The 27,646-nt window shown below is 39.7% G+C and overlaps 1 protein-coding gene across 3 annotated transcripts; it reads left to right on the forward strand.

Moving 5' to 3' along the window:
* LOC146325086 (sodium- and chloride-dependent taurine transporter-like) lies at positions 1–27,160 on the forward strand. Of its 3 annotated transcripts, none has more exons than XM_084720877.1 (14): positions 1–172; positions 5,735–5,964; positions 6,079–6,213; positions 10,605–10,839; positions 12,459–12,591; positions 13,219–13,353; positions 14,352–14,455; positions 14,598–14,722; positions 17,507–17,619; positions 19,366–19,503; positions 20,525–20,627; positions 23,286–23,386; positions 23,528–23,698; positions 25,369–27,160. In XM_084720877.1, exons 1-14 carry the CDS (start codon positions 168–170, stop codon positions 25,522–25,524), a joined length of 1,884 nt encoding a protein of 627 aa, XP_084577003.1. In that variant the 5' UTR covers positions 1–167; the 3' UTR covers positions 25,525–27,160. The 3 variants fall into 3 exon arrangements, with proteins under 3 accessions (XP_084577003.1, XP_084577004.1, XP_084577002.1); XM_084720878.1 differs by having other exon boundaries at positions 5–156; XM_084720876.1 differs by lacking the exon at positions 1–172 and adding an exon at positions 3,582–3,715.
* Positions 27,161–27,646: the final 486 nt, after the last annotated feature.

Consider the following 27,646-nt stretch of genomic DNA (forward strand, 5'->3'; position numbering starts at 1 on the left):
GAGAAGCTGGTGATTTTCCACTCAAACTGATATTAAACGCGCACCAGCTCATAGAAACAATGGTCTCACAGACAAATAGATTAAATTGTTTCGCTCAGCGTTAAACGTAGGTCTGCAAAACAAGGAACAACAGGCTGCTTAGTAAAACGAGGACAGGTAAACCGTAAATGAGGTAAATAAGGTTAATACTGTTTTTTTATTTAAAGTAACTGTAAGATAGAATAACAGAAAAGCCACATTAGCTCGTTAACTGTCTTTTTAAAAAAAGATTATTTATTGTTTAAAACACTGTAATGTTGAATGTGAAAGTCGTGTTTTGATGTTGGACGGCAGGCACGCTGATATATTTTATTTTCTGATATAAACACATCACATTTGCTATATATTTTTTTTTTGGCTGTGCCTTCACTATTTAAATTATGCATCCGCTAAAAAAAAAAAGAAAATGTGGGTTTAATCGTAAAAATGACTAAAGTAATTACTGTTTTGGTTATGGAGGCGCTGGATTGGCCTTTGAACCGGTTTCCTGTGTTTATAGCTGATAAGAGTTCTCGTTTGATCATTTTTGGAGGTCTAGCGTGATGCGTTCAGGCGCGCCCCGGCTTCACAGTGACATGTGATGCCTGTGTGTGTGAGTCTGTCTGAAGGGGAGTCTGGTTTTTGTTTCCTTCGGGTGCACCTTCACCCTCCACACCCACAAGTCGTCCACTGAATGAATGAATGAATGGATGGATGAGCGAATGAATGTTTATGCTTATTAGAGGAGAGTCTGCTGATGTAAGTCTGATGAGCTAAGACGTTTACTAGCTTATATCTTGTGCTTACCGGCACATACTTAACCTACTTCTCCTGTCTCCGCCCCATCCAGTCCATGATTGATTGACGTGTGTCCTTTAATAACCCCAATCCGTCCCCTCGATAGGACAGAAACTGAGGGGTCACTGCACCTGTTTAACTGCTGGTGTCAAACTGGAAATATGCAACAGGGATGAGCTTCTAAATGCCTCATGCAAAATAAGGAGTGTGTTTTTTTAACACTCACAATCTTTTAAGCCACTATTGTTTTTTTTTTAAATGTGACTTTCTCATTTAATAGTTCAGTGTGAAATGTTCTCATGATATATATATATTTTAAAAAGTTTATAGCTTTTCAAGTCAAGTTCATTTATAGAGCACAAAAGTTGACCAAAGTGATTTACAGAGCCATTAAAAAATAAAACACTAAAAAACTATAAAACAGGGATGATCAAAGAACTACAAACATGAGAGAATCAATATAATAGAATTGACCTTTCATTTGTCTCAACACTTTTTGTTCAGTGCTCCAATAACAGTTGAGCTAGCTTAGTTTAGCTAACATTAGCTATCAAATTTAACTAGCTCATTAACAACTGATGCAGCTTGGCTAGCTAGCTAGCTAGTGTGTTAACATGGATGTAATAGTAACTCCTTGCTACCGTGCCCCATAGGACCTTTTTCAGAAACAATATGAACGTATTTAACAGTGACAGAGTTTTTTTTATTCCTGCTCGACTTGTGCCACAAATTTATGTTTGTCAATTTAAAAGAGAATTTTACAAGACAAGAAAGTCACAATTTGTGGTAGGATTGTTGTAATTTAGTTTTGCGTGAAAACGCTCTCATCTCACACAGCGAGCAAAACCCGTTTGTTGTGTGAATACATCCCAGTGTGAAAGCAAACAGTTTTTGGAGGCCATGACATCACTCGCTCCAGGGTTTACTTACTGGTTATATGGCCCACTGAATATGCGCAGTAGTGTCCAATTCAAATGGGATCGAAAAATCATTTGACTCTCGCCATTAACTACCACTCATGTGTTTTCCTAAAGTAAGGTTCAATGGTGGTCTGCCACTCAAGCCATAGACAGATTTTTAATCACTTTTCTCAGCTGGCAGAAAGTTTTACAAATATAAAACCGCAGTGGACCAAAATCTTTTTTACATGTTATAAGGGGAAAATGATGTTTGGTCCGAAGGGGAATTTTTCACTGCAATACCACCAGTGGCCACTGGGAAAATTGGAGGCAAGGCTGAGCGGCAACGCCTTGTCTAGGTTCATGTATTATGCTTATTGCGTTTCAATAATATTAGCAACCAGATGTAACAAGCTAGCTAAGGATTGCTATAGATTAGCTAGCTAGTTAGCAAGTTTAACTTCTAGTTAATTAGCTAGCTACTGATTGATGTAGGTTTGCTAGCTAGTTAGTTTGTGTTATACTTTGTTTCTTTTACAGCTTTTTCTCCCTGCAACATCTTTTAACTATTTTCAGCATTTTACAATATACCATGAAATTTAAGATCATTTCAGGAAAGAAAAAGTAGTTCAACTCAAAAGTATATTTACAGATGGCTGCCCACATTACTGAGTCTAATTCTGTTCGAGGTTTCTGCCTTTTAAAAGGGCTTTTTTTCCTCCCTACTATCTCGTGATGAGAATTGTTGGGTCTCTGAAAATAATGTTACAAACAGTACAGTCTAGGCCTGCTGTGCATGAAAAGTGCCTCGACATAACTTTTGTTATGATCTGGTGCTACATGGATAAAACTGTCAAGAAAATTTGTATGCATTCAAATAACAAAAGCCCTTCTCCCCAAGCTTTCTGTGAGTTATGAACAAACACCAGGAGGTTTTTCTCTTTATTAAAGGGAAACTCTTTTATGAGTTGACCCACATGAAACAGGCTTTCTGTCTGATGCGAGCATCTACCTTCAAAACACAAACCCTGTGGTCTCTCTCACAATACATTAGACAGCGTCTGCCGAGGGTTACGTAACCAAATTAGAACATACACAGAGCATGACACTGACCAAAATATGAGGGATTATGGCATCGTGCAAAGCTAAGACGTGTCAAAGGTCTGTGTTTGAATGACAGCTAGTCATTGGCTGATCCTTGTCCCCCATTTAACTCTGCAAATCCTACAGAGGAATTCATCAGTTTTTAATTGACTCTAGCATGCCGCCATTTGTGCAGCCATTGTGAGCTCTAAGAGCGGTGACTGGTATCCAAACAGACCATGGACATGCAGAGGAGACTCATTACCTTATTAGGAGTTGTTATAAGCTGATACTGTACTGGTTTACATTTCCAAGATAACAAACCACATGTCATGAAAGAACAGGAGGGCTTGGATTTGAAATGTCCCGCATACCAGGAATTATCTCAGCGCAAGTGGGAATAAGAATAGTTTTCAGACAAAGATGCTTGGAAGTGGGCTTCATGTTTTTGTTTAAAAAAGGCACTGAATCTCTCAATGCTGCCTTCAGTTCATCCATGATCATAATTCAAGACCCCACCCCCAGTGTTGGACCAGCCCTGCCTTTCTTCTCCCCTCTGACTTGTCCTCTGTGTCTCCAACATGAATAAGAAGTGTGTGAGTGTGACTGCATGTGTGCCACACTCACACTCACCCCCACCCCCCCCCCCCCCCCACCGCTTGGCTGTATGTATGTTTGTGGGCAGGGAGTAGTGAGAAGTGGAAATTTACAGTCTCCCACGTTGGTACCTGAGTTGTCTGTCACAGCGAGGCTGCGTCCAATCTCTACTTTGGATTTAATTGTCTTTAGCCAAGGGGCGGGCCCTGCTGTCAGCTCCACTTCTTGTGACCCGTGTCGGCATAAAGGCATTCAGTACAGAGGAATGGTGACAGCTGAGAGAGAGGAACTCTATACATAGTCGCAGCCATGAAGGAAATGTAAGTTTTCTTAACTGCTTTGCTGAAAAGGAACCTTGATTTTAAAGGGTGTGCATGAAGTTTGTCTGCATGAATGAGCTTAAAAGTTGTCTTAAAAAGAAGTGTAATGCTTTGGTAGATAGTCCAAAAGTGTATTTGTTTGTTAAAAGGTTAAATAAATAGATTTTAATGTTGACTTTTCTGATCTATATTGACAGGATGTCTAGAAAAAGTCAGTGATCTCAGTTGTACTTCATAACAGTCTTGTGCTTAGATGCTTTTCTGTGTTTAATGAATTTTTACCCAAGTATGTTTGGATTAAATCCCAAGGACAGTTTGCCTTAAGTCATATCTGGCAGCTAGACAACCTCCTAACACCATGTGCGCAGGTGAAAGCATACGCTGAGCAGAGAGAGGGAAAAAAAAAAAAAAGAAAAAAAAAAACGGGGGAAAGGGGATCAAGAGAGAGACAGAAACAGGATGAGAAACAGAGTGGGCTCGAACTGATCCAGTTATGTAAGGAGGTCTGAGAATGGAAACGCGGTTCAAGTTGACTTGTCATGCATAACAGGAAGAGAGAAATCCCAGAAAATGATGGGACACTGTGTGCACACACTCACAAGGGAGATGGATGGATGGATTGTTGTTGAAGTGTTGATGAAACGAGCAGACACATAGTTCCCAGAAGGAATGTAAAGAGCTTTCAGGGAATCTTCTTCTTCATGTGCTTGTTGGTAGAAGTGCGGAAAGTTATTATCACTGCAACGATTGTTACTCTGCACTGAGTTGTTGTCCTAATTCAATTTCTGCAGTTTTACATTTCATTTTATACAGGAATAAAACTAAAAGGTTAATATTTTAGAGGCTTGCCATTCTGTACAATTTGTTCCTTTTTTATCAAACAAATGAACAATCTGTGTGAACCAATAAATGGACTGATCAATGAACAGTCCGGTGAAGAGAACGTGTTTGATGCCGCTTTTGAAAGAAGATCAAACCTTTTTCACTAGCATTACAATTAATCTCATGTCTTACAATTAATTATAGCTCTCTCATTGTCCCTCTTTTGTTCTTCAGCGGGGAGCTTAAATCACGCTCAGTCTCGGCATGTCTTACTCAGCTATTCCTGTCCTATTACGGTTTCTTTTCTCCTCTTTTGGCTCATGCTTGGAAATAGGATACCTCGCTCAGTAATAACAAATCCTGTCTTTCTTGGAAAGGCGGTTTACAGTGTAAACACTCAAGCCAACCTAAGCTGTCGTGTCTTCCGGCGTGCGGCCAGGGCTTTGGGAATGCAGAGGGATATCTTCCTCCCCTCTAAATTTGGACTACGGCAGCACTGACTTGTTGCTGATACAGTAGCATAAGAAGAAAGCCAGAAGAAAACTTTCGCTCAGGGTCAGGCGAGGTCTTGTGAAAGGCGTGTATCAGGTCCAAACATTCCCCCTTCCTTTTTCCCTTGGTGACAATGTGCCCCCTGCTGAGTAGAGACAGAGTAAAGCTGGGAAACAGAACCACATGATGTGAATGTGGACATTCTGTCGCCACAGTTTGGGAGTTTGGGTCCTGCTTCAGCAACAAAAATATGATATGTATAAAATACAGATGTTCTTTCATAAAACTTGACTATTCTGTTTATTTACTGATGGACTGATTGAATTAAATGAATGATTGAGGCAGATAAAGAAACACAGTGGATATTTGCACTGTTGGAATGCTGGAATTTGTATTTTATCACCAATTTTCATTGCACAAGGGTTTTGCTTTCTGTTTCAGTGCAAATCACTCTCCCCCGCCCCACCAGCCATTTCTCCAGCCTGAATGACCTCCATGCATCAGTTCAGTTCAGATTAGCAAGATTAGCAACATCGTACTGTATATCTCGTACTCAGTGGTTACACAGCATGCAGTAACGCAATCAGGAGACAGCATTATCTCCCTAATGCTCCTCCCTATCTGTGTCTTATCCCACTCACCTCTTTGTCTTTGTCTCTCCCTTCATCTTACGTGTCCTTTTACTTGTTTTGTTTCTGTCCACAGCATGGCACAAAAAGAGAAACTCCAATGCCTGAAGGACTTTCACAAGGATACCCTGAAACCTTCACCGGGGAAGAGCCCAGGCACGCGGCCCGAGGATGAGGCCGAAGGCAAGGCTCCTCAGAGGGAGAAGTGGGCCAGTAAGCTCGACTTTGTCCTGTCTGTGGCCGGAGGCTTTGTCGGATTAGGAAACGTCTGGCGATTCCCTTACCTTTGTTATAAAAATGGTGGAGGTAGGCAGCAGCAGATATACGAAATAGGTGCCACTGAGTGCTAAGCCAACAAAATGGTGATCGTAGCAAGAAGATGTCTTACTCTGAGCTGTTTTCTTGTGTCCATTATTCCAGGTGCATTTCTCATCCCATACTTCATCTTCCTGTTCGGAGGTGGCCTGCCCGTGTTCTTCCTGGAGGTTGCACTGGGCCAGTACACCTCTGAAGGAGGGATCACCTGCTGGGCCAAGCTCTGCCCCATCTTCACTGGTACGTTCAAGAAACATCAGGGCTGCACATGCTCACCAGTGGTGCAAAAAGTACTGAAGAACTCTACTCAAGTACAAGTACTATTACATTACTGACATATTGGTTATCTACAGGTAAAACTACCTGTGTTGAAAAATACAACAAAAGAACAACAGAGGTGGCAAAAATGCACACAGATATGTGTGTAAGAAAAAAAACAACTCTGCTCACGTAAATTTGAAAAACTTCAGCCTCTGAAATGTACTCAAACTATAAAAGTAAAAAGTAGCCTTCTGAAGGACATTTCTAACGGCTGTTTCTGTGCAAAGCTAATTAAACCTAACACTCTTTTGATATGCACTGATGAATACACCAAGAAATCATCTTTTCTATGTTGTCCCAGGCATTTTGGTTAAAATATGTCTTTATGTTGGGAAGGCAGCATGCAATGTTGCAAGATAAAAATAATCAATAATTCCTCAAATGCATTAAAACTATCTACAGATACCTAAAAACTCTCTTTAAACACAGTAACAAAGTATTTGTACACTGTTTTTCCTACCTCTGAATTACAAAGTATATTCTTAAAAACCACTACGAGTATTAGTTACTTTGTAACTCTTCAGTCTTAATTACTCCCAACTCTTTGCTGTTCTGGCCAGTGTTACCGTCAACCCTCTTCTTTATTAATCCATATATGGTTTTCAGATTTATTGGCTGCAAAAATGCAGATGATGCCTACTCAGTAGTTATTTATGGTGTTAAAGTAACTAAGTAGATTACATAGTTTAATGCATACTTTACTTGGGTTTGGCATCCAGAATCGATTCCACAATTCCAAAGGAATCATTAAGAAATTTTAATTACCATTCTGCTTATTAATTCCTGCACAAATTTCACTCACACTAGTTCCAGATTTAACAGTTTACCACAAACACTTATCATATATCAACCTGGCTACCTATAAACATGCGAGTTATATGCATGCATGTCTTGATATCTCTTAATGCATTTGTGTTACTAATTTGTTAGACTAGCATTATTTTCAGGTAACCTGCTTAGCTGTTGCTAAGTTGCTTGACTAGCAGGTGAATAGCACAAATTGTGTGTCTTCCCCTCAGTTTAGTGAATGCTGTGCCACAAAACGTTATGCTACAAAATGATTTTCAAAGGCAGGATACTCTTTCGCTGTCATTACAGTAAAGTAGGCAGAGTAAACCCCGAAGTATTCAAGAAACCAGAAATGAGACCACCATTGTTGTGGTTGTCTAGCTAACGCTATCTTATCTCAGTGTTTCCGCTTGTAAGATTGCAGACACTTAAAGAGTCAGAACCTAAAATATACCCCGTATTAAACCCAACCCTATACTTAAGAATAAAAAATTACAGACTTGAAAAAAGTACAAGTATCCCTAAAAAAATGATTTAATAATCATAATGTGAGTTGTTTTAATGCGTTACGTCCACCCTTGATGCTCACACACCAAAATAGAGGCTGTGCATCACAGCACAAATCATCCCCGACAAGATCATTTAATATTTAACGCTCAGTAAAAGCCTCATTTGTCCAAGCAAGAATTCTGCCCTGATTTACTTCCTCCCCCCCGTGTAATTGGACCAGTCTTACTTCATTAGGCTGCTTTGTGCTGAGTAAACGACATCACTCAGCTCAGTAAATCTGAATATTGAGAGCACTGAACACAGAGTATCATAGAGAAAACAAGAACGATATTAGTGCACTTTAATTCCAGGGTCAGCTTCATAAACAACACATTAAGTCATCCATGGATTGCAGATTTGGTGTGTATAATGGATTGATGAGTTCTTGGTTGCCATGGAAACAGACTAGTTAAAAAAAAACAGCAAGTTGCCTAGCAATGGTTACAGTCTGACGCAGCAGGTCTGCATGAAAAGATAATTTTTGTTGACACGTAGCGGCAGTGCAGATCCACTTGTTATTATAAATACTATACGTCTTAAGTGACAGTGTTGTCAGGGTCGGGTTTTCTCGCCGGACTCTTGACCTGAGATCACCACGAGCCACTGATACTCTCAAGACACCCTGGGGCCTCTTGGTGCTTTGAGGTGCAGCCCCTCTTACCTTTGAGTGACAGCTGTAGACAAGCAGTGAGGCACCGCACCCTCAGCAGCTGCCGTCACACCCTTACTTATGTTCGCACGCGTTGTGGGCAGTGACATGAAAAGAGAGGAAACTGCGCGGCACCGGATCTCTAGCAGCTGCTGACGGTCTCCGCTATTCAGAGAGCGCTGAGGCTGCTGTCCGTCCATCTGGCGCTGCGTCTGGCACGGCAGAGAAAGTCCACAAGTGGCCTCAGAACTGGCCAATCACAGATCATCCCATTGTCCTTCCTCCTCCTGTCTTCACGTGTCTTCATCACACGGAGATTTCACGAGTTTACTCACTGTACTCCGGTCGAGTACACACACACACACACACCGGTCACAGCATCGACTTGTCTATCAGTTTGCATTTGGTATGTGGGAACGAAGAGGTGGGGGCGACAGAGATGATCAGTTTAAAAATACTCTGAGCAGTGGAAGAGTACCGGGGATTTCTGCAACCAGGTTCATGGCAAAGTCATCTAAAAATAGCCCAAAAACACTAAGGACATTATAACAGTAGATAGCAAAGTCAAGCATGGGAAGCTAATCAAGAGTTAGTTGTTCTTTATGGCCAAGATAATCCGCTTTTATAGTTGTTCAGTAGCAGTCTCCGCCTCACACAAGCAGTTTAATTGTTCTCATTTAAAGAGCAATTCAACACCAGGCTGAAAATAAGCATTTTACCGCCCTCTCTGGTTGGAAGTTTCATTTATGGGTGTGGTCAGAAGTGTGTTCTGTTGCACCTGTAACCACAGCCTACAGTAACAAGACACACCCTGGAGTTAAGGCTTGGTAGTACCTCTGTCATCCTTGTCCTTTCTTGCAAAAGTGACATATATTTACTTCTAAGCTAATGTAAACATTACGCGAGTTAACTAGCTAGTGGTGTAGATTAGCTAGATAATGTTGGTGAATGTTAGCAAAATGCTAGCTAAATTAGCTTGCATTTTGCAAACAATATAGCTAACTTAAGATATAAATATGTTGCTCTTGCAGATCCCCCAGCAATCATCTTAAACATGAGTTTAGCATGTATAGCATAATACATAAAACAGAAAAAGGAAGCAGTTGAGAGAGGATCCAAGCTTGCTCAGCTGTTATTGGAGCACAGAGAAAATATGGGCGGGACTTAGGAAGGATCAGTTACACAGTTAAAAGGAGGAAACTGTTCAAAGACCCGGGAGCAGCTGGAGAAACTGTTTTAAACAGAGTCACTGACTAAACAGGTTAGCTGCACTGGCTAGCTAACAAGCAGCACAAAGTTGCTATCCGTGCAGATAAGTAGGTGGCAGTAAATAAAAAAAGAAATTGTCTCTGAGGGTAACGTGTAACATGTTAGCTAGCTAGTTAGCATTGTCATCTTCATTCAAACTTGATAGGAACAAAATAAAACAAGCAGAAAACGCACTGGCTTGCCTTTCCATTGCGCCAACATTCATCAAAATTCTAGTTTTGTCCTTGTAAAACCTTAGTTCGAGGCGTTAGATGTGAAAAAGTCGTCAGAGAAGTGAGAGGGAGGTCAGACATCAGAGAAGCAGCAGGGAGAAACAGCATGTACAGACGGAATAATTTCACATCCACTTCGGTAAATTGAGGACCGAAGATCAGTTAAAAAAACAAGAGTGATGAACCCAAAGTGATTTGAGTATGGTTCACTTTCATTGCATTCATAATGTTGTTTTCTGTCACAGCAAGCAGCTGAAAAAGCTGTTAAAATGTCTCCTTCTCAACAATTAAACATTAGACAGAAAAAGTCAGCGGCTAGCTGGTGAACACAGTGGAGCATTTAGCAGCTAAAGAGGCAAATGTTTCCCTCAGGCGTTGGTGGAGACCAAAAAAGGAGCTAAAAGTGAGTGAATACTGGACTTAGATTCATCAGGAGGCCAGACAAACAACTCTAAATGAATGCTAATGTTACTCTGCTGGATGTGTCTATAGGTGACAGGTTCACCAGATAAACAGTTATCACGTTTAAATTAAGCTATCACACAAGTAAAAGCATAATTGAAAAAAATTTGAAAAAAACCAAAAAAGGCTCACAAATGGGAAAGTTTCTGTTAATGTTCACCTCCTACAAAGGACAAATGAAATATCAGACAAAATGCTGAAGAAACAGACAAGACTTGTGACTCATCATCTCTCCCAGTTCTCATTTCTAACTAAAAGAAACATTGTTCTTGTTAACCACCGCCCCCCCCCCCCCTCGCTTTTCACAGATAAAGTAACTAAATTCTGTCTTGAGTTCTTCAGTTGATACCCTTTTTTCTTCCTTTCCTTCTCCTCTCCAGGTATTGGCTATGCCTCTGTTGTGATCGTATCTCTGCTGAACATCTACTACATCGTGATCTTGGCCTGGGGACTGTACTACCTGTTTCAGTGCTTTCAGCCGGAGCTCCCCTGGGCAAAATGCAAGCAGCCCTGGAACACAGAATACTGTGTAGAGGACACGGTCCGCAAGAACAAGACCCTGTGGCTCGCAGCCAACATCACCAACTTTACCTCCCCTGTCACTGAGTTCTGGGAGTGAGTACGGTTACTGTCAGCATGCCTAACAAACACACACACACAGACACACATGGGAATATACTAAAGTAACACTGCCTCTTTATCTTGCTTGCGTAAATGTGTTTGAACAGGCACAGGTCCCACAAAAGGCACAGTTTACTTTCAGCTCTCTTCCAGTTTATTATAAACTTTATTTGTGCAGAACCTTTCATTCAGTGCAGCTCCTCAAAGTTTGACCGTAGCTGTCAAAGTAAACTTTTATTGTCGATTGGCTTTGTTACATGTTTGAATTTGCTGACAATTCATCACAACAAACGGCACTAAATCAGAAGTGTTTATGCAGCATTAGACACTTAAAGGCTTAAAGCTTTTCCAAATAGTCTTCTTAAGGATTTAGTTTTGACTGTGAGCAGGCCAGAGCAGCAGAACAGCACAGAAAAGACAAGTCATCTGTTATGTTTTATTTCTACTTTTATTGTCAATCAGTCTCTTGTAGGGATCTAATAGTGTATCAAATATCATGATATCGCAATAAAAATATGTCTAAATACTATACAGGACTGTGACAATATCTACTGTGATATTACATGGTTAATTAGTTGATTTTATTTTTTTATTTTATTTTATTACTCTGATTTGTCACAGTAAATACTCAGATCTGATTGGTTAATGACAACATTTTAAGGCCTGTTTTTTTCTGAATAGCAGACTATTGCTGTGGATGCAGTTCTGATCATAGACTCTGGTGGAGCAATAAAATAATTTTTGTTGTACATGTACATGTACAGTGGGCAGGTCATTATTGAGAAATAAACCCAGACAGGTCTTCAATCATCCTGAATGGGTTTATTTTGCAATGATGACCTGCTCACTGTACATTATTGTGCTTATGGCATGACTTCCTACTAAAAAATAAATAATTTGACACAAAATATTAATTTAAACATGATTTTATTGTTCCAGAGTCTATGATCATAAAAGCATCCATAGCAACAGTCGGTTCTTCATAGCAACAATCTGTTATACAGAAATAACGGACCTTGGACTGCTTTAAACAGTTTTACATTGCAGTTATAGGGAAAAGACAGTTCGTGCCAATTTTTTGCATGTGCTCAAGTCATGGCTGACTACTTTTATTTTATTTAAGACGGAAAGCAGAAGCATTTTGTGTTCAAAGGGAAAACAAATTTGCATAAAAAATGCACGAGATTAATTATTATTATTAACATTTTTTACACCGTAATTTTTCTTTGTCTTTTAGTTTAGTCATAAATGTTGTATCATGGACTTTGTATTGTAGAATTATTGTACCTTGAGTTTTCAGTATTGTCACACCTCTAGTCTTTTGTAGTCATAATCTAAAGTTATTGCATGGCTTTGGTAAATACTCGATTCTGATTGGTCAATTGTGGCATTCTAAGGTCTGTTATTTCTTTAATTAAGCAAGTAGCTGTGTAATAAGTAGGATAATGTACAGTGAATGGGTCATTATTCCAAAATAAGACCCTAAACCACCCTGTCAGGGTTTATTTCATGACAATGACCAGATTCCTGTACATTATCCATTATATGTCACTTGACCTGGTACTTGCCACGAACTGCCTCTAACCTGCTGTGTGTTTCTGTATCTTCTGCAGACGCAACGTTCTGAGCATCTCCACCGGGATTGAGGACATAGGGCCCCTGAAGTGGGACCTGGCTCTGTGTCTCCTGGCAGTGTGGGTTATCTGTTTCTTCTGCATCTGGAAGGGAGTCAAGTCCACTGGGAAAGTGAGTGCTGAGGCGTAGACACATCCTGTAGTTATTGTGTTGCCTGGATGCTGTTTGGCCTTTACTTTTTTACCCCAACAAATCAGTGACAAAACACTGTTGCTCAGAGAAAATCCACATGCTTGGAAGGCAGTTAATTTGGTTGATTTAAAGACACAAGCCTCTGCTGTCCTCGAAGTTAACTTGCTGGCCAGACTCACTGTCGGCTGTAAACAGATGACTGCTGCTCCTTAGTCCTCTTTCTGTTTCTGTTCACGGGACAGAAACTCAGCCAGAGCCAACAGGAGGAGCACTGGGAGGAAAATTATTAACCCTATTAAGAACAATTGTCTGGCTTATGTTCGTATTAATGCAAGGTTTCTCTGTTGAAAAATGATTTGCGTTAATATTTAACCAGATAGCGATTCAATTCGTGCTCTATTGGACACGCACTTCGTCTCAAACCGTCATCATGACGTCTGCACTGTTCACAGACCATAGCCTACCTCCTTTTTTTCAGACAAGAACAATGTGTCCTTAAGTTAGAAATGAGAACTGAGGGAGCAGTGTTCTTCTCATAAAAATGATGAGTCATAAACCTTTAACTGTTCAGTATTTTGGCAAATAATTCCTCTGTGTCTTGTCTAGGTGGTGTACATAACAGCAACTTTCCCTTTTGTGATGCTGATTGTGTTGTTGGTGCGTGGAGTGACCCTGCCCGGGGCAGCCGAAGGGATCAAATTTTACCTTTACCCTGATCTGACACGCCTACAAGACCCTGAGGTAGGATCAAGAGCTCCTCATCTCCTGTGTTTCTGTTATGTTGACCCCAGATTTTAAAGGAATTGTTTGACATTGAATGAAATTAGCTAAGTAAGATGATAAGACTGATACCACTAGCATGCCTGTAGTTTAGCTGGTTTAGTTTAGAAGGTTTCTGCATTTTGTTGCCTTTGGACAGAGTCAGCCTAGCTGTTTTCAGTCTTTATGCTAAGCTAAGCTAAGATGCAGGTTGTAGTTTCATATTTAGCAGACAGATATTGATGTGGTATCCATCACTTAGAACTTAACTGCCTGTAGTGCAGATGTATAGTTTTACATACAAAAGATTTTTGTTTCTTATGTAACTGGATTACATAATTTCCCACGAGAGATTAGATTTATATAAAAACCAAGAGGACATGTCCTCCATGTGTCCTGTGCAAATGCTGAGGTGTTGGAATAGATGAGATTTAACTATGTTTCACAGAGTACATTGTGTTCATGAGGTTTCAGATTTCACCATTACACTCTGTGGAGTCTTTGCTCTTGTGGAAATTGTGGTGACTGTTATTGCGCTATAGCTCTTTGTAATGAGTGGTTGCAATATTTATATATGAGCATCACATGGATCACATCGCTAATTCTCTGTAAACACGGTTCCTTTAGAGAGCAATGTTTAAGATGTGGCCAGAATTTTAGTTTAATGATCGATTCTGGGATTAGGGACAGGAGTGAAAATCCACTCCCCTGTTGTAGTCTCATGGCCTTATCTTACACTTTGGTCCTTTAAGCTAATTTGTTTTGTTTTTCCTGCCGTGTGTTTTGGTTAATTATTTCAACTGTACACTACCTACTCAGGGTCAAACAGCAGACGGACATAGTTAGTGGCTAGCTAGCTAACAAAGTGTACCATTTAGCACCAAACGAGCCTGAAATTTCCCTCAAGAGTGGGTGGAGACCAAAAACGGAGCTAAAAGAGAGTGAATGATTCACTTGAACCTCTTCCTCTGTTTCATCAGGTGTGGATTGATGCAGGAACCCAGATTTTCTTCTCCTATGCCATTTGCCTGGGAGCCATGACATCACTGGGGAGCTACAACAAATACAAATACAACTGCTACAGGTGAGCTGTGTTTCCGCTGGGGTGGAAGTGGGACTGTAGTAGTGACAGCAACTCGTGTCAGAGACGGTTGCGTGAAAAGAAAATGGGAACTTCGGTTCCACCTGTGTTCATTAACAACCTCCATGACATATGTGTGACATAGGGACTGTTTGCTGCTGGGAGGCCTCAACAGCGGTACCAGTTTTGTGTCTGGCTTCGCAATATTTTCCGTCCTGGGCTTCATGGCACAAGAACAAGGGGTGGACATTGCCGATGTGGCAGAGTCAGGTACGAGGGTCCAAGGTGATGGCAGTAGTGATGGTGGGCACTGCTGCCAAACGACAAAAAAAAAAAAAAAAAGATAATTGGAAGCTTATCAAAAGTGTCAGTCAAGCAAAAGAAAAGAGGGGAAGTAATTTAAGTTATTTATTTAAGTCTTGGAAACGATGATGCTGAAATGTAGAGGTATCGGCAATTGCACACTCCTTGAATAAAAGCCTCAAAGAAACAGAATTGTTACTTCAGTGTGAATTGTATTCCACCTTTGACGACAGATTACATTGCATTGGTTAAGCGCTGTGTGTTGTAGCTGCACAGTGAACTGTGGTGTTAAAGCGCTTCTGCACTGGGCCATCATCATTATTATTACAGATGTCCTCATGTCCCACATTCAATGCTCATGTCATTTAGTAGCTTTACATCTTTTTGACCAGGGGACATTGGTAAGAAGATTGGCACCATACTGTTTGTACTCTACTGTATGTGCACTGGCACCCTGAGGTGATATTTCTGACCAGCAGCACTGCACTGTAAGCCCAGTTCTGTTAACAAGCTGCGGATCTCCTGAGGTGGACGCCACCGGTTCTGTTTCTGCCTTCCTTTATTCTCTATATGTGGACTGTGGAGGAGATGCGTCTTCTTTCAGCATGCTCGCTCTGTTCAGTTAAAATTAAACTCTTGCTATCTTTAAGACTGCAACTTGAATATAGTCAAGTCCCTCTCCTTTCTGCAGAACCTTGGTCAAATTTCTCCTTTCTTGTTTGCTGTACTTAGAAATGCTATGTGCCTGGCGCATCTATCTTGAAAAGAAAACAAAACTTTGAAGATGATTAAAAAATGTTGCTGGTGGATCTTTAAAGGCAACATATAGTCACATCTTAAGTTAGATAATTTTAGCAAAATGCGAGCTAACTAGCAAGCTAATGATTGATGTAGATTAGCTAGAAAATTAGATAGCACCTTTGGCTAACATTAACTGTCGGATGTAACTAGCTAAGAAAAGATTGATACAGATTAATTAGCTGTTGAAAAGAAAACACAGTTTTAAAGGTGGCTAAAATGTTGCCGGGGGACCTGCAAAAGTGACATATAGTCACATTTTAACTTAGTTAATGTTAGCAAAACACTAGCTAAATAGCAAGCGAATCTGTGTCAGTCACTAGTTAGCTAGTTACATCTGATAGTTAATATTAGCCAAACATGCTATCTAACTAGCTACCAAAAAGTAGGTGACTAGTTGTGGAGATATATTTTTTTCACCCAATAACAATGATAATTATTTCTCATCAAAATGGTCACAAATACAACCAGCTAATGAATGCAGGACAAGCGTGGGGATTTACTGAATACTTTTCTTATTTAAATACCTTAAATTCTTCTAAAACCACTGATGAACAATCAATGTACAACTGTGCACAGTGTCGACTCTGCTTTGATAGTCGAATAGTCTGTGAAACCCCTACTAGCTCGTTAATCTGTTGTTAGCTAGCTAGTTAGCTAGTGTTTTGCTAACATTCGCTAGCTTAAAATGTTTACAGGTCACCCAGCCATCTTCAAAATGAGTTTTTCTTTTCAACATAGATGAGTCTAGCACATAGCATATTTCAGGACAGGAAACAGGAACAGAGAAAGTGGACTGAGGTTCCACTGGGTACATGATTTTGTTTTTTTTTCCAAGGATGGTAAAGGCATGACCTGCCTTAGTCTACCTCTGATTGGCTTATTCTTACCCTAACCCTACCCTATCTCAGTCCCTGTGCCTAAACCTATCCAACCCTAGCAACTAGCCAATCAGAGCCAGGGGCAAGGCATGTCATGACTCGCTCTCCTGGGGAAAAAAAAATTGCCCTGGAAACCAAGCTCGCTTAACTTTTGTTCAAGCGCAGAGCAAGAAGGTATGGGACTTAGAAAGAGCCAATTGTATGAAAATGACAGTAATACTGTGTTGGCATGCTAATGGACACAATGTGTTCCATCACATACAAAAACAGAAACAAAATTCACAAATTCAAGGACAGTTGTTTTTTTTTTTTTTTTCATAGAGATGCAGTTCGCTCAGCTGTTCAGTTGAAACCCTAGTTAATGTGATTGCTGACTTTGTTTCGCATGCTTCTGTTGAATTGGTCCCTGGCTTTACTAAAATCCTCATCTGCTTAGTTTAGTTTAGTTTAGATTAGATTAGATTACACTTTATTATTATTGCACGCAGTAAGTACCAGTACAGTGAAATGCATCTTATCAGATAGCGCACACAGTAGCAAACATCCATATAAAGATATATGAATAAAAAAGGGATATAACTGTAATATATAGAGAACAATATACAAAATTTAAAGCAGCTATGATGTGTCAGTATGTAACTATGATATGTACAGTATAAATAGATCATGTTAAATGCTATGTGCAGTAGAATGGTATGTTTATGTTACAGTATAAATGGTTATGTAACATGTACAGTGTTAAAGAGACAATATGTACAGTTGGGTGGTTGATATTTGTCCTGTAAAGTAAACAAATACATGACATTAGAGCATGAGAAAACAATCTAATGGGATTTTATCTCCCAATAGCCACTCAACACATAAAGCCGGCAATGAATAAACACTCATTTGTTGCACATATTGGATCATGTTCCCTGTAGATTATTGTCAGTGCCAGACCCCGCTCAGCCGCTCTAGCTCAATCTTTACATTATTTTTCCAATCCCCTTATGTCGTCCAAGCTGAAACCAGATAGAAATGTTAATTCCATTCTCCACCCCTTTCGCCCATCCCCTTTATGTTCTCCTTTCAGGTCCTGGCTTGGCCTTCATCGCCTACCCTAAAGCTGTGTCCATGATGCCGCTGCCAACCCTGTGGGCCATCCTCTTCTTTATCATGCTGCTGCTCCTGGGCCTCGACAGCCAGGTCAGTATTTCTACAATGACAGCCGTGTCAGGCTATGTACAGAAGAGTTAGTCAGTGTACTGCCCATTAATTTCACACAGGCTCCTGCCAGCTAACTGTTGGCTCCTGCCAGCCCCAATGTGTAAAACACATTTGGTGTCTCTCTGATCCACATCTAACGTCTCCAAGGTATCAGATAACTGACGGACAGGAAAAGCAGCCTGTTCCCACAAAGGCATTTTACTACCGCTCTCGGCCGCACTGTGTGAGGATTATAGCCCTTTTAATGCCCCGTAGTACCACAAATTAACTTTCTGGAACTTCATGGACGTACGCCAGACATTTAGTTCGCAGGAGTCATTATAAGAGCTTGCATGTGAGCCATCCAGCTTTTGATAGGAGGCAGATCTTTGATTAAGAGAAGATAATCTAAGTAGACAAAACACAAGTGTACGCCCGAGGGATTCTCCGGCTATATCACATTTCCTGCCTCCAAGTGTAATTCTACTCCTGTGCTAACTCAGTCCTGCACATGGCCGGCTACTCATCTCAGCCAACTGCGAGATCAGGCCGATGCTCTAAATTTGAGCACATGTAAATGCAGCTATTTCCATGAGAGAAATGGTGCCAGTGGCAGCATGTGCGTATGTGTGTGCGTGGGTGCACTTTTTGACCATAAATCTCATGCAGATTCGTAGCCCTGAATGCTATATATTGTTAACATCCCTCACACATACATGCCACAGTAATGTAAGGGGTTTTTGTTTGAATTTTCTGCGCAACAAAGGAGCATGTTCTCTCACTGTGTGTATAAAGGCTTGGATAAATAGCAACAATTTCATAATTTTGTTATGACATTATGTAGCTGGTGAGGCAATTCGGAGACACGAGGGAGCAAGCGCAGGAGACGCAGACGGGGAGACGGAGACAGTGATTCACTGTTGTTTTGTTTCTGTTGTGTCTTGGTAGCAACAAACCAGTGTTGCAGAGAGGAGCCCTGTTTAAAGTCTCATTACTGGCCAACAAAGACAGCTCTCATTCTCTAATCACTGGTTGGTGCAGGCAAAACAAGAGCTGCATACACACAGAAAGAGACATTGACGTTTTTCCCCCCTACGAGAACTTAACTGTAAAATCTAACAAATTGCTTCAAATTACTTTTGTAAAAGCATGTAAGAGAACTTAACTGCATCAATTTGCATTACTGCCATCAATTTACTCAAAAATTAATTTAAAGGCACTATCAATTTAAGTAGTAGTAGTTCGCATTAACAATATTAACTCAAGTAGATGTACAGAGACTTGCGTAAAAAGTGGTAAAAGTACTGATACAACTTCTTTACTCAAGTAAAAGTGAAAAAGTTTAGGCTCTAAAATGTCTTTTTACGTCTTATGTAATTTTTCGTAATGTTTTGTCGTTTTCACCTTGTTGCGTCATTTACATTATTGTCTTTTTCATAGTGCTCATCTTGTTATGTCTTGTTATGTCATTTTATTCTTCTTACGTCTGACGTCCATGATATGCATTGACGGATACATCAAGGGATCATCATTTTTATAATGCAAAATAAAAATAATCAATAATTCCCTCCAAATGCATTGAAACTAAAGTAAAAAGTCTGTTTTGAACATGAGTAGAAAGTACAGATATTTGCATTAAAATATAGGGAGTACATGTTAAAAAAAAGTGCCAGAAAAGTACAACAAAGTATTTCTACTTTGTTACTGTCTGCTTCTGAGTGTTAATAGTTGCTTTTGTCCTCGCAGTTTGTTGAAGTGGAAGGACAGATCACCTCCATTGTGGATCTATATCCATCCCTCCTCAGGAAGGGTTACCGACGAGAGATCTTCATAGCTGTGATGTGTTTCATAAGCTATCTCCTGGGACTCGCCATGGTAACGAAAGTAAGTTAATCTCTTATTGGGGGTCTGTGTGCTCCTAAAGGGAAAGTTCACCCCCAGAATCAAAAATACCTGATTTCATGGCCTGTTGTGCTACAATACAGCAGCTGACAGGCAAGAGAAAAAAATCTTTGTGTGTTATGTCTGCTGTTGATCCAAATACATACCTCTAATTAGGATATGGAGTAGAATTTAAAGGGACAGTTCACCCCAAAATCAAAAATACTTAATTAATTGTAGTACTATTTATCCATCTAGATTGTTTTGGTGTGAGCTGCTTGGCGATATCAGCCAAGATATAATGGGATTAAATGGCACTCGTTTGGGGTGATCAAATTTCTGAGAAAATGTGTTTGAAAAGCTGAACACCAGTGTTTCCTTCCAGAAATTGTGACCAGGTTAATCACAACAGGTTCTGTGGATTTTCATGAGTAGCCGGGTCATGATTTTTGGAAGGAGACATTGCTTTTGAGTTTTTCCAAAAGTATTTCTTGGCACTTGTAAGCACCAGAAGCCAAGTTCCATTTAGTCCCACTGCATCCGAGAGATGGCAGACATTTCTCCAAAACTCAGCAACTCACACCAAAACAGTCTGTCTCTTTAACTTGTGCTGCTCACCCTGTTTAGAAAAGGAAAAGAGACCCCGTGTATTCGGATCAGCAGCAGAGATAACGCACCCAGACTTTCCACTTGCCTGTCGGCTGCTGCATTGTTACAACCAAATATGGCTTCCCACCACCTTCACCACTCACATCCTGTGTGTCTGAATGGAACAATTCGGAATGTCGTTTTCCGTTTAGCAGTTAACCGCGCTTCGATGACGTCTCAGCACCTGTTGAACTCTGCCTCTATTGGTGGGGCGCCAGCATTCTTGTGCGTCGCTTTCAACACCCTCCTGCCCCCCTCCTCTCTGGTTTAATACCCCCCGTCTATCTCTGTGACTTTCTTTTCCTTCCACACACATCGGAGAGATAATTAATGCAGCTTTTCTTCTTTTTGTTTTTCTGTTTTTTTTTAATTCCAGGGTGGCATGTATGTGTTTCAACTCTTTGACTACTATGCAGCCAGTGGTGTGTGCCTTTTGTGGGTTGCATTCTTTGAGTGCATTGCTGTAGCCTGGGTTTATGGTAAGTGGAAAACCACTCTGTACGACAGGTTTCTGTTGAGTTGAGTGTGTCGTTTTTCAAATTAATGATGCAGAAGAGTTGGAGGGAAAAAAGCACAAATGATCTCTTTGGTGGTAAACAAAGGTGTCCTTGTGGTTCTGTCAGTAATAAATATGTTTAACTGCTTACAGGGGCGTGGTGAGGGGGGGTGGGGATGGTAGTGATCCCGCGCTAGATTGTGATTGGCTAGCCAGGGTTGCCTCCCACCATATCAAATCTTACTTACTAATGAAGAAAAAACATTTAGCCTAATGAAAAATCCTAAATGAAATGAAAGCAACACTGCATCTTCTAGTTTAGCCTGCATGAAGCCATCTGATTCTTTTAATTGCAATAAATCATCCAATCATCCAAACATGCAGCCACTATATGATATATATTTATTGTTATGGCTGTGAATATAAGTATGTTTCCCCAAACAACTGTTCAAGACTCAGATGAAGGGGTTCAGAATAAATGCTTCTTTCCAACCCTGATATTTCGGCTCTCTTTCCCCTTATTATTCCTCCAAACTGTTGTCCAGTCAGCCCATAACTTTGTCTCACTGCCTCAACATTCACAGGCAATAACACCATGGCAGGAATAACCCCTCATATCTGAATAATCCTTAAATGTGTCAGTCCAGACAATTATACCAGGTTAACACAGTTGTCCCTTCAGATTTACCAGGAAATGCTCGTTACAGTTTTTACAATCTGCTATATTCTCACAGCCTAAAATATTCTTCACTTAATAAACACTAAATATTCCCTCAATATAAACATAAAATATGTCCTTTACGACCAAAAAAAACACAAATTACTTCTTCCAAAATATCTTGAAATATTTTTTCCAAGTAACACTGTCCCACACTGAAGTATACTGAGTTAAGAAACAAATATAGTCCTTTTAGAAATGGTCCTTTAAATCAAAGGGCATGAAAAGTGGTGAGGACATAAGTGCTTGACATAAGGGGACATAAGGGATGGAAAAACATTTTTTAAACAGTCTTCAATATGTGCTATTGATTGGTATGAGGTCAGAGTACACCATAATGACCAGTGGGGAAAAAACTGCATCAAACAGACACAGCTCAGGGTGTCACAGAGTCAACAATACACAAATATTCAACATAAAACGCAAAACATCAACAGCGCAAGTAACAGTCATCCATCACATCCACAGCTGCAACACCACATCAGTCAAACAATGCCAATATCACATCAACTGTAGAGAACACCAGTGCACGTCAGTCAGCCCAGCTGACAATAATAACAATAATATCACTGCCCATAAAATTAGACTCAACTCAGTAAGGTTAATGTTAGCTAAAGATAATAAAGGGAAGAAAAGGACTAAATCAGCCATTTCAAAAATAGGCTGGGACATGTCCCCAGTGTAAATGACACCTCAGCTTAAACCCAAAAATAAATCCATCCTAATTGCAAGGCACTTTTTTCTTACTTAGATTAACAACTGGCCCAAACATTTTATCCACGAGACAAATCTAAGGAGTTGCAGGATGAATAAAGATATTTTCTCAATCAGCTTCTTATTAAGAGTCACAGGGTTCTGTGTGTACAAACAAAGCATATATAGAAACCAAGCCAGGGGCTTTAACAGATATAACGAAAAATAATGAAATAAGAATTTCTCCTACACGAAATACACATTTTTCTAGTCTTCATTCAATTCTTTGCATATTTCTTGTGAATTATTGGATAATTTAAACTCTTTTGGCCTCTAAAAACTATTAAAATGAAAAATATGTAGGGGAGGGAACATCGCTCTTTGGTTGAGGTGCTCATTGCTCATAGAAATATGCGACCTATGACAAGGTATGTATTGCTTGGCTGTAAAGATTCACGAGAGATATTCAGCTTCAAAACATCTCTCTCAAGGACTGTTGTTGAAAATTAGCCAGCTAGGTATCAGTGGCACTTTCACAGAGATGTTGATTAATGTCTTTATAATTAAATAAATAAAATGTTGGAAGCAGTTTTTATTTCATTACTGTTATAATAGATGCTATTGTAACAGCATCACAAAGGATCGTACTAGTTCCTGCACTTCGCTGTTTGCTAGTTTAGTTTGTTTGTAAATTTATCATCTGTAATGCTAATTAATCAACTGGACAAAAAACGTAAATAATCCACAGTTAGGCTGGCAGGCTAATTTCCATCTGTAGTCTCTCGCCAGACATTAAAACGACACTAAAAGCAGAATAAAACAACATTGTTGATATGTACAATAGTGCACAACAGCACAAATCAGACACGTGTATTACAAAGTTCACACATGTCCACTAAACAATGCAGTAAAACGCATATTTCAGTACAGTCAATGCTGAGGAAAGATAAATGATGACCTAGTGAGATAGTTAAAACGAGACTGTTTATACTTTATACAGTATAAGGTACATGACACAGTGGAAATGTGCTGCAGTTTAGAACTGACAACAGAGATAAAGGGGCCATAAACCTACTAATATCTGAAGGTAGATGTGAAGGTCGTTCTTCAATAATAAATAACACACGTGAGACTGATGTTACATTATGTGCAATGTTCATTATTGTCAGTCTTTGCTGAAATCGTGCTCAAACTCATGTTATTTTTTTATTTTCTGTGTGTGTTGGACAGGCGTTGATAATTTCTATGATGGAGTCGAGGATATGATTGGCTACAGACCAAACCCATGGATGAAATGGAGCTGGACCATAATCACTCCTGTCCTCTGCATGGTGAGAGATCAGCGGCGGCTTTTTGGAGTGTCACTTTATTTTATGGGAGTCCCGACTCCGAGACATGTGACCTGTTGGTAGTTTTAAAGGTCATAGAACGTGAACAACTTGTTCTAAAAGAAGCATGTGTTTGTTTTGCAGGGCTGCTTTGTCTTCTCCCTGGTGAAATACAAGCCCTTGACCTATAACAAGGTGTATGAGTACCCTGACTGGGCCATCGGTCTGGGCTGGTGTTTGGCCCTGTCCTCCATGATCTGCATCCCCATGGTGATGGTCATCAAGATCTTACAGTCTGAGGGACCCCTGATCGAGGTGAGCTCACTCACCAACCAACCAACCAAACCCACAAACTGATTAATTTGGACCACAAACTGCCATTTGATACGATTTTGTCCCAAAGTCCCCTTTCCAATAAGATTTTTACTTTTAGATGTTTAATGATAGTAAGAATTGTAGTGAACATTGTTTTGAAATTTTCCGAAATACACCTATTGATTATTGCAATGAGTTATCTGTATGAAGCTAAAGCCAGACTATGGTTAGCTTAGCTTAGCATAAAGACTGATAACAGGCAGTAGTAACGGCTAGCCTGACTCTGTCCAAAAGTATCAGAATCCACCTATCATCACTTCTTAAGCTCGCTAATTAACTCCTTTTTTTCCAGTTTGTTTAATCTGTACAAACATCAGTGAAAAAACACGAGTCAGCTGAGACAGCTTAAGCCGGTAGTTTGGTTTCAAGATTAGCTGATCTATTTGTACTGTTGAAGAAGGTAAATAGTGAAACTGTCTTGATAAACAACCTGCCATGTTTCTTTATTCTTTCGTCTCAACTTAGTTTAGACAAATAGCGATTTGAACAATGCAAAAATGATCATGAGACAAACAAACCAAAAATTTGTAGCTAACTTAGCTAACCTCCATCCAAAATATGACATTGTATTCATTATGAATATTCATGAAAATATAACTTATATTTATCAAACATAAAATCCTCCCTCAAACTGAAGATACTAAAATGCACGTTTTCTCTCCACTGAAGGTCACTGAAGCCGATGTTAGCTAACATTCGCTAACATCCCGTCACCTACTAGGCGCGAGGAAGAGCGCCGGGATTTGAAACAAATTTGTTTGTTAGGAGCTACGTGCTTAAATAAATTTATCCCCATTAAAGTTAGCATAAGGCTAAACCGAACATCTCCAGCATGCTTGTGTCTGCATGCATTACTGGATAATTTTATTCTGGAAAGTCAGCGTCATGCGCAAACGGGCAGTTTACATAGGAATGAATCGACGTCTACATCCAAAGCTGTATCCAGTTCTCCTTCATAATGGTTGTTTATGCTAGCTAATGGTAACTAACATTAGTTAACACTAGCTACCATATTTTATCATCGGTTCCTACTAAAATATGTCCATGGTACCATGTTTGTTCAAATAAACACTCTTAAAACAACAGTCAGTGTTTTTAGCTAAACTAGTTAACGTTGTAACAGCTGGCAATAGCCTAAACATGCTTGCAGATTAGCTCGCTAGCTGCGGTGCTAGCTGGGCTAACGTTACTCCCATGGCTCACATTGAGGCAGTTGAGGTCCTTTGTTGAGGTCCTTTGTCCTTTAAGGTCCTTGTTTGTCTTTACCTTGAGGTTGCTAGGCTACCACTCTGGCTTTTTCCCTGAGCTTCCAGTCATTTAGCTTCCAGGCTAAGTCTTTATGCTAAGCTAAGCTAAAATGCTGCTGGCTTCTTAAGCATACAGACATGACAGTGCCAGCATATTCCCCAACATGCTAAACTATTCTTTTGTGCATGGTGAATATATTTAAATATGTTTTAGATTGACATGACTTTAATAGTTAAAACGTGCACACAAACACAGAGCTGCATGACGTTTGCCATTTCTAAATTTAATAACGGTCATACTGAGCCTTAAACCGCCGCAGTATCTGATGATTATTAATCTAATCTCTCATTTCCTTCCCTCAGAGGATCAAAGCCGTGGCAGCCCCGGCGAAGTCAGGCGTGAGCTCTCGCCCGAAAGAATACAACTTGAAGGGCAGCGAGCTGACACAGCCCCTGGACCCAAACGGGAACAATGGCTTGATCAAGCCCACCCACACCATTGTAGAAACAATGATGTGAGCGCTCTCTGTGAGAGGAATAAAGATTGATGTGCTTTCTGTGTTATTATCATATTTGCTAACATTGATAATTGGTAGGTTTACATTGTCAAATATATTCACGTTAGAGTTACTCTGGTTTGATTTTTATGAAGAGAATTATATATTATTGTTGTAATTTTTTTTTTTTATTTTTTACTCTATCAATATTGTTGATGTTACAATTGTTGTCGCTGTAGTTGGCACTGATCTCAGTTTAGGCAGTATTTTAAGATAGATCATGTTCAATGTTTACTACCTTTCTGTTGATTCCGGAGAGATGAGGAATTTGCTTTTTTGGGGGGTAAAATAGAAGAAAATTCTCACGTCACATAAATTCAGTAACCTAAATGAGTAATAATTAATAACTGTGTAAAAGGTAGAAAACGTCTAAACACCCTCACGTGATTGTGGCACTCTGGTTGCCGAAGCTAATTTCTAATCTCTTGTTGTTGTTGTTCGTCCCTGCAGTGAAAATGAATGTACCACGAGCCACCCACATCTATCAGAGTACATATCCGCAACACGTTCAGTGGCAATATGCAGTGTATAGTGTTTTAATCTTTGCTTTATGTCCTTTAAGTTACAAGTTGAACAAGGCCTTGGCCAAATACTGTGAGAAATGCATCCATAAGAAGATCCATCTGCAAAAGACAAAATAATAAAAGAGAAAAACAGCAAAGGAGGAGGAAGTAAGGAGAAAAGGGAAGTGGCATTTTTAGAGTATTTGTACACAGCCTGTGTGACTACTACAAGTCAGTCCCAGTGCATTTATCAAAACCTCTCTTTGCACTTTATATGTTGTTTCACCTTTATTGTAGTATTTGTTTTTATTGTTGCAAGGTATTTGCAGTTACATTTGCAACACATTTCAGGAGAAAATATTTTTAGCTTCTAACTTTTTGATATTGTAAAACTTTGATATACAGTATCTAGTTGTCTCCTTGCTAAGACAATGACAAAAATAGAGTAGAAATCTGACAACAAACATTCTGATTCATAAAAAATTGTAGGATCTGTGAGAACATCACTTTAAAAAAAAAAAGTAAAACCTTTTTTCTAAACATCCTAACAGCTCTCTCCATCGTGCTCATTTGAGTAGCAGACGCGCTCTGCAGAACTACCACTGGATTCTAGTTTTTAATGTTCAGTTTAGGCATTTGTATTGTAGAATTTGAATTGTTTGTAAATCACATATGCCTTTTTGTAACAATTTTATACTGTACATCATATAAACGCCGTCACTGGTTAATTAATTTTACTGAGAACTCAGCAATTTGTTTTCTAAACATCGGTTACATTGTGAGCCTGGATTACATTTTTTCAGTGTGCAATATTCATTGAAGCAATGGCATTCTTTGCTCTGTCAAATTTTAAAATAATCGTAATGTTCAGTAATGACGCAACAACTTGCACAGTTCGATACAGAATCTGACGGAATTGTTATCATGAAGCATTGTGCAGGAGCCACCACAGTACCGTGCTGCTTTGTCCGTAAAAATCTTGTGCTACTTGGAAATTCAAGTGTACCAAAGTATTTTTGTCTCACATTTGTCCCCTTGGAGATGCACATTGCATCATTTCTATATAGATTACAAATAAACATCTTTTTCTTTGGATTTGTTTGTGTCAAGTCTTTTATTTTCTAAACACGACCTTTACAGCAGCAAAGTGGAGAATTGTGAAAGTTGCAGGAAACAGTTCTGGAGAAAGAAAGTTGATTATTGAGTCACATTCTCAGGATGTCAAATACTGACGTTTTGGGATCGAGACTCAACAATTAACTGTCTTACTGAGCTGTGTTTGTTCAAAGTCTACAACAAACAGAACAAATTCTACAACACATGATAAAAAAAAAAAGAAAATAGTTGCTGAAAAAGTGAAAAGACTGTGAACTGGTAAACAAAGAAGGTAAACAAGGAAGCAGGTAAACAAGGAAGCAACAGTTGGCCATTTTGCAGCACCTACATTGTAGTCAGTTCAAGGAGCTGGTTGGCTAAAGGGTCTTTCACCCTGAGTAAAACTTGACCCCAAAGTCTGGTTTGTTTGTTTAGTGTGAATACTACGTACTGTAACCGGGCACAGTTTGTTGATTTGTACTCCTT

This window comes from Lutjanus erythropterus, chromosome 6 (assembly GCF_056507025.1).
Source record: "Lutjanus erythropterus isolate fLutEry1 chromosome 6, fLutEry1.hap2, whole genome shotgun sequence".
Lineage (NCBI taxonomy): Eukaryota > Metazoa > Chordata > Actinopteri > Lutjaniformes > Lutjanidae > Lutjanus > Lutjanus erythropterus.

Excerpts from the sequence above, each read along its gene's own strand:
- LOC146325086 (XM_084720876.1), top strand. Across the intron at positions 14,723-17,506 it reads TGCCGATGTGGCAGAGTCAG|GTCCTGGCTTGGCCTTCATC; the intron begins GTACGAGGGTCC and ends TTCTCCTTTCAG. Across the intron at positions 17,620-19,365 it reads TCCTGGGCCTCGACAGCCAG|TTTGTTGAAGTGGAAGGACA; the intron begins GTCAGTATTTCT and ends TTGTCCTCGCAG.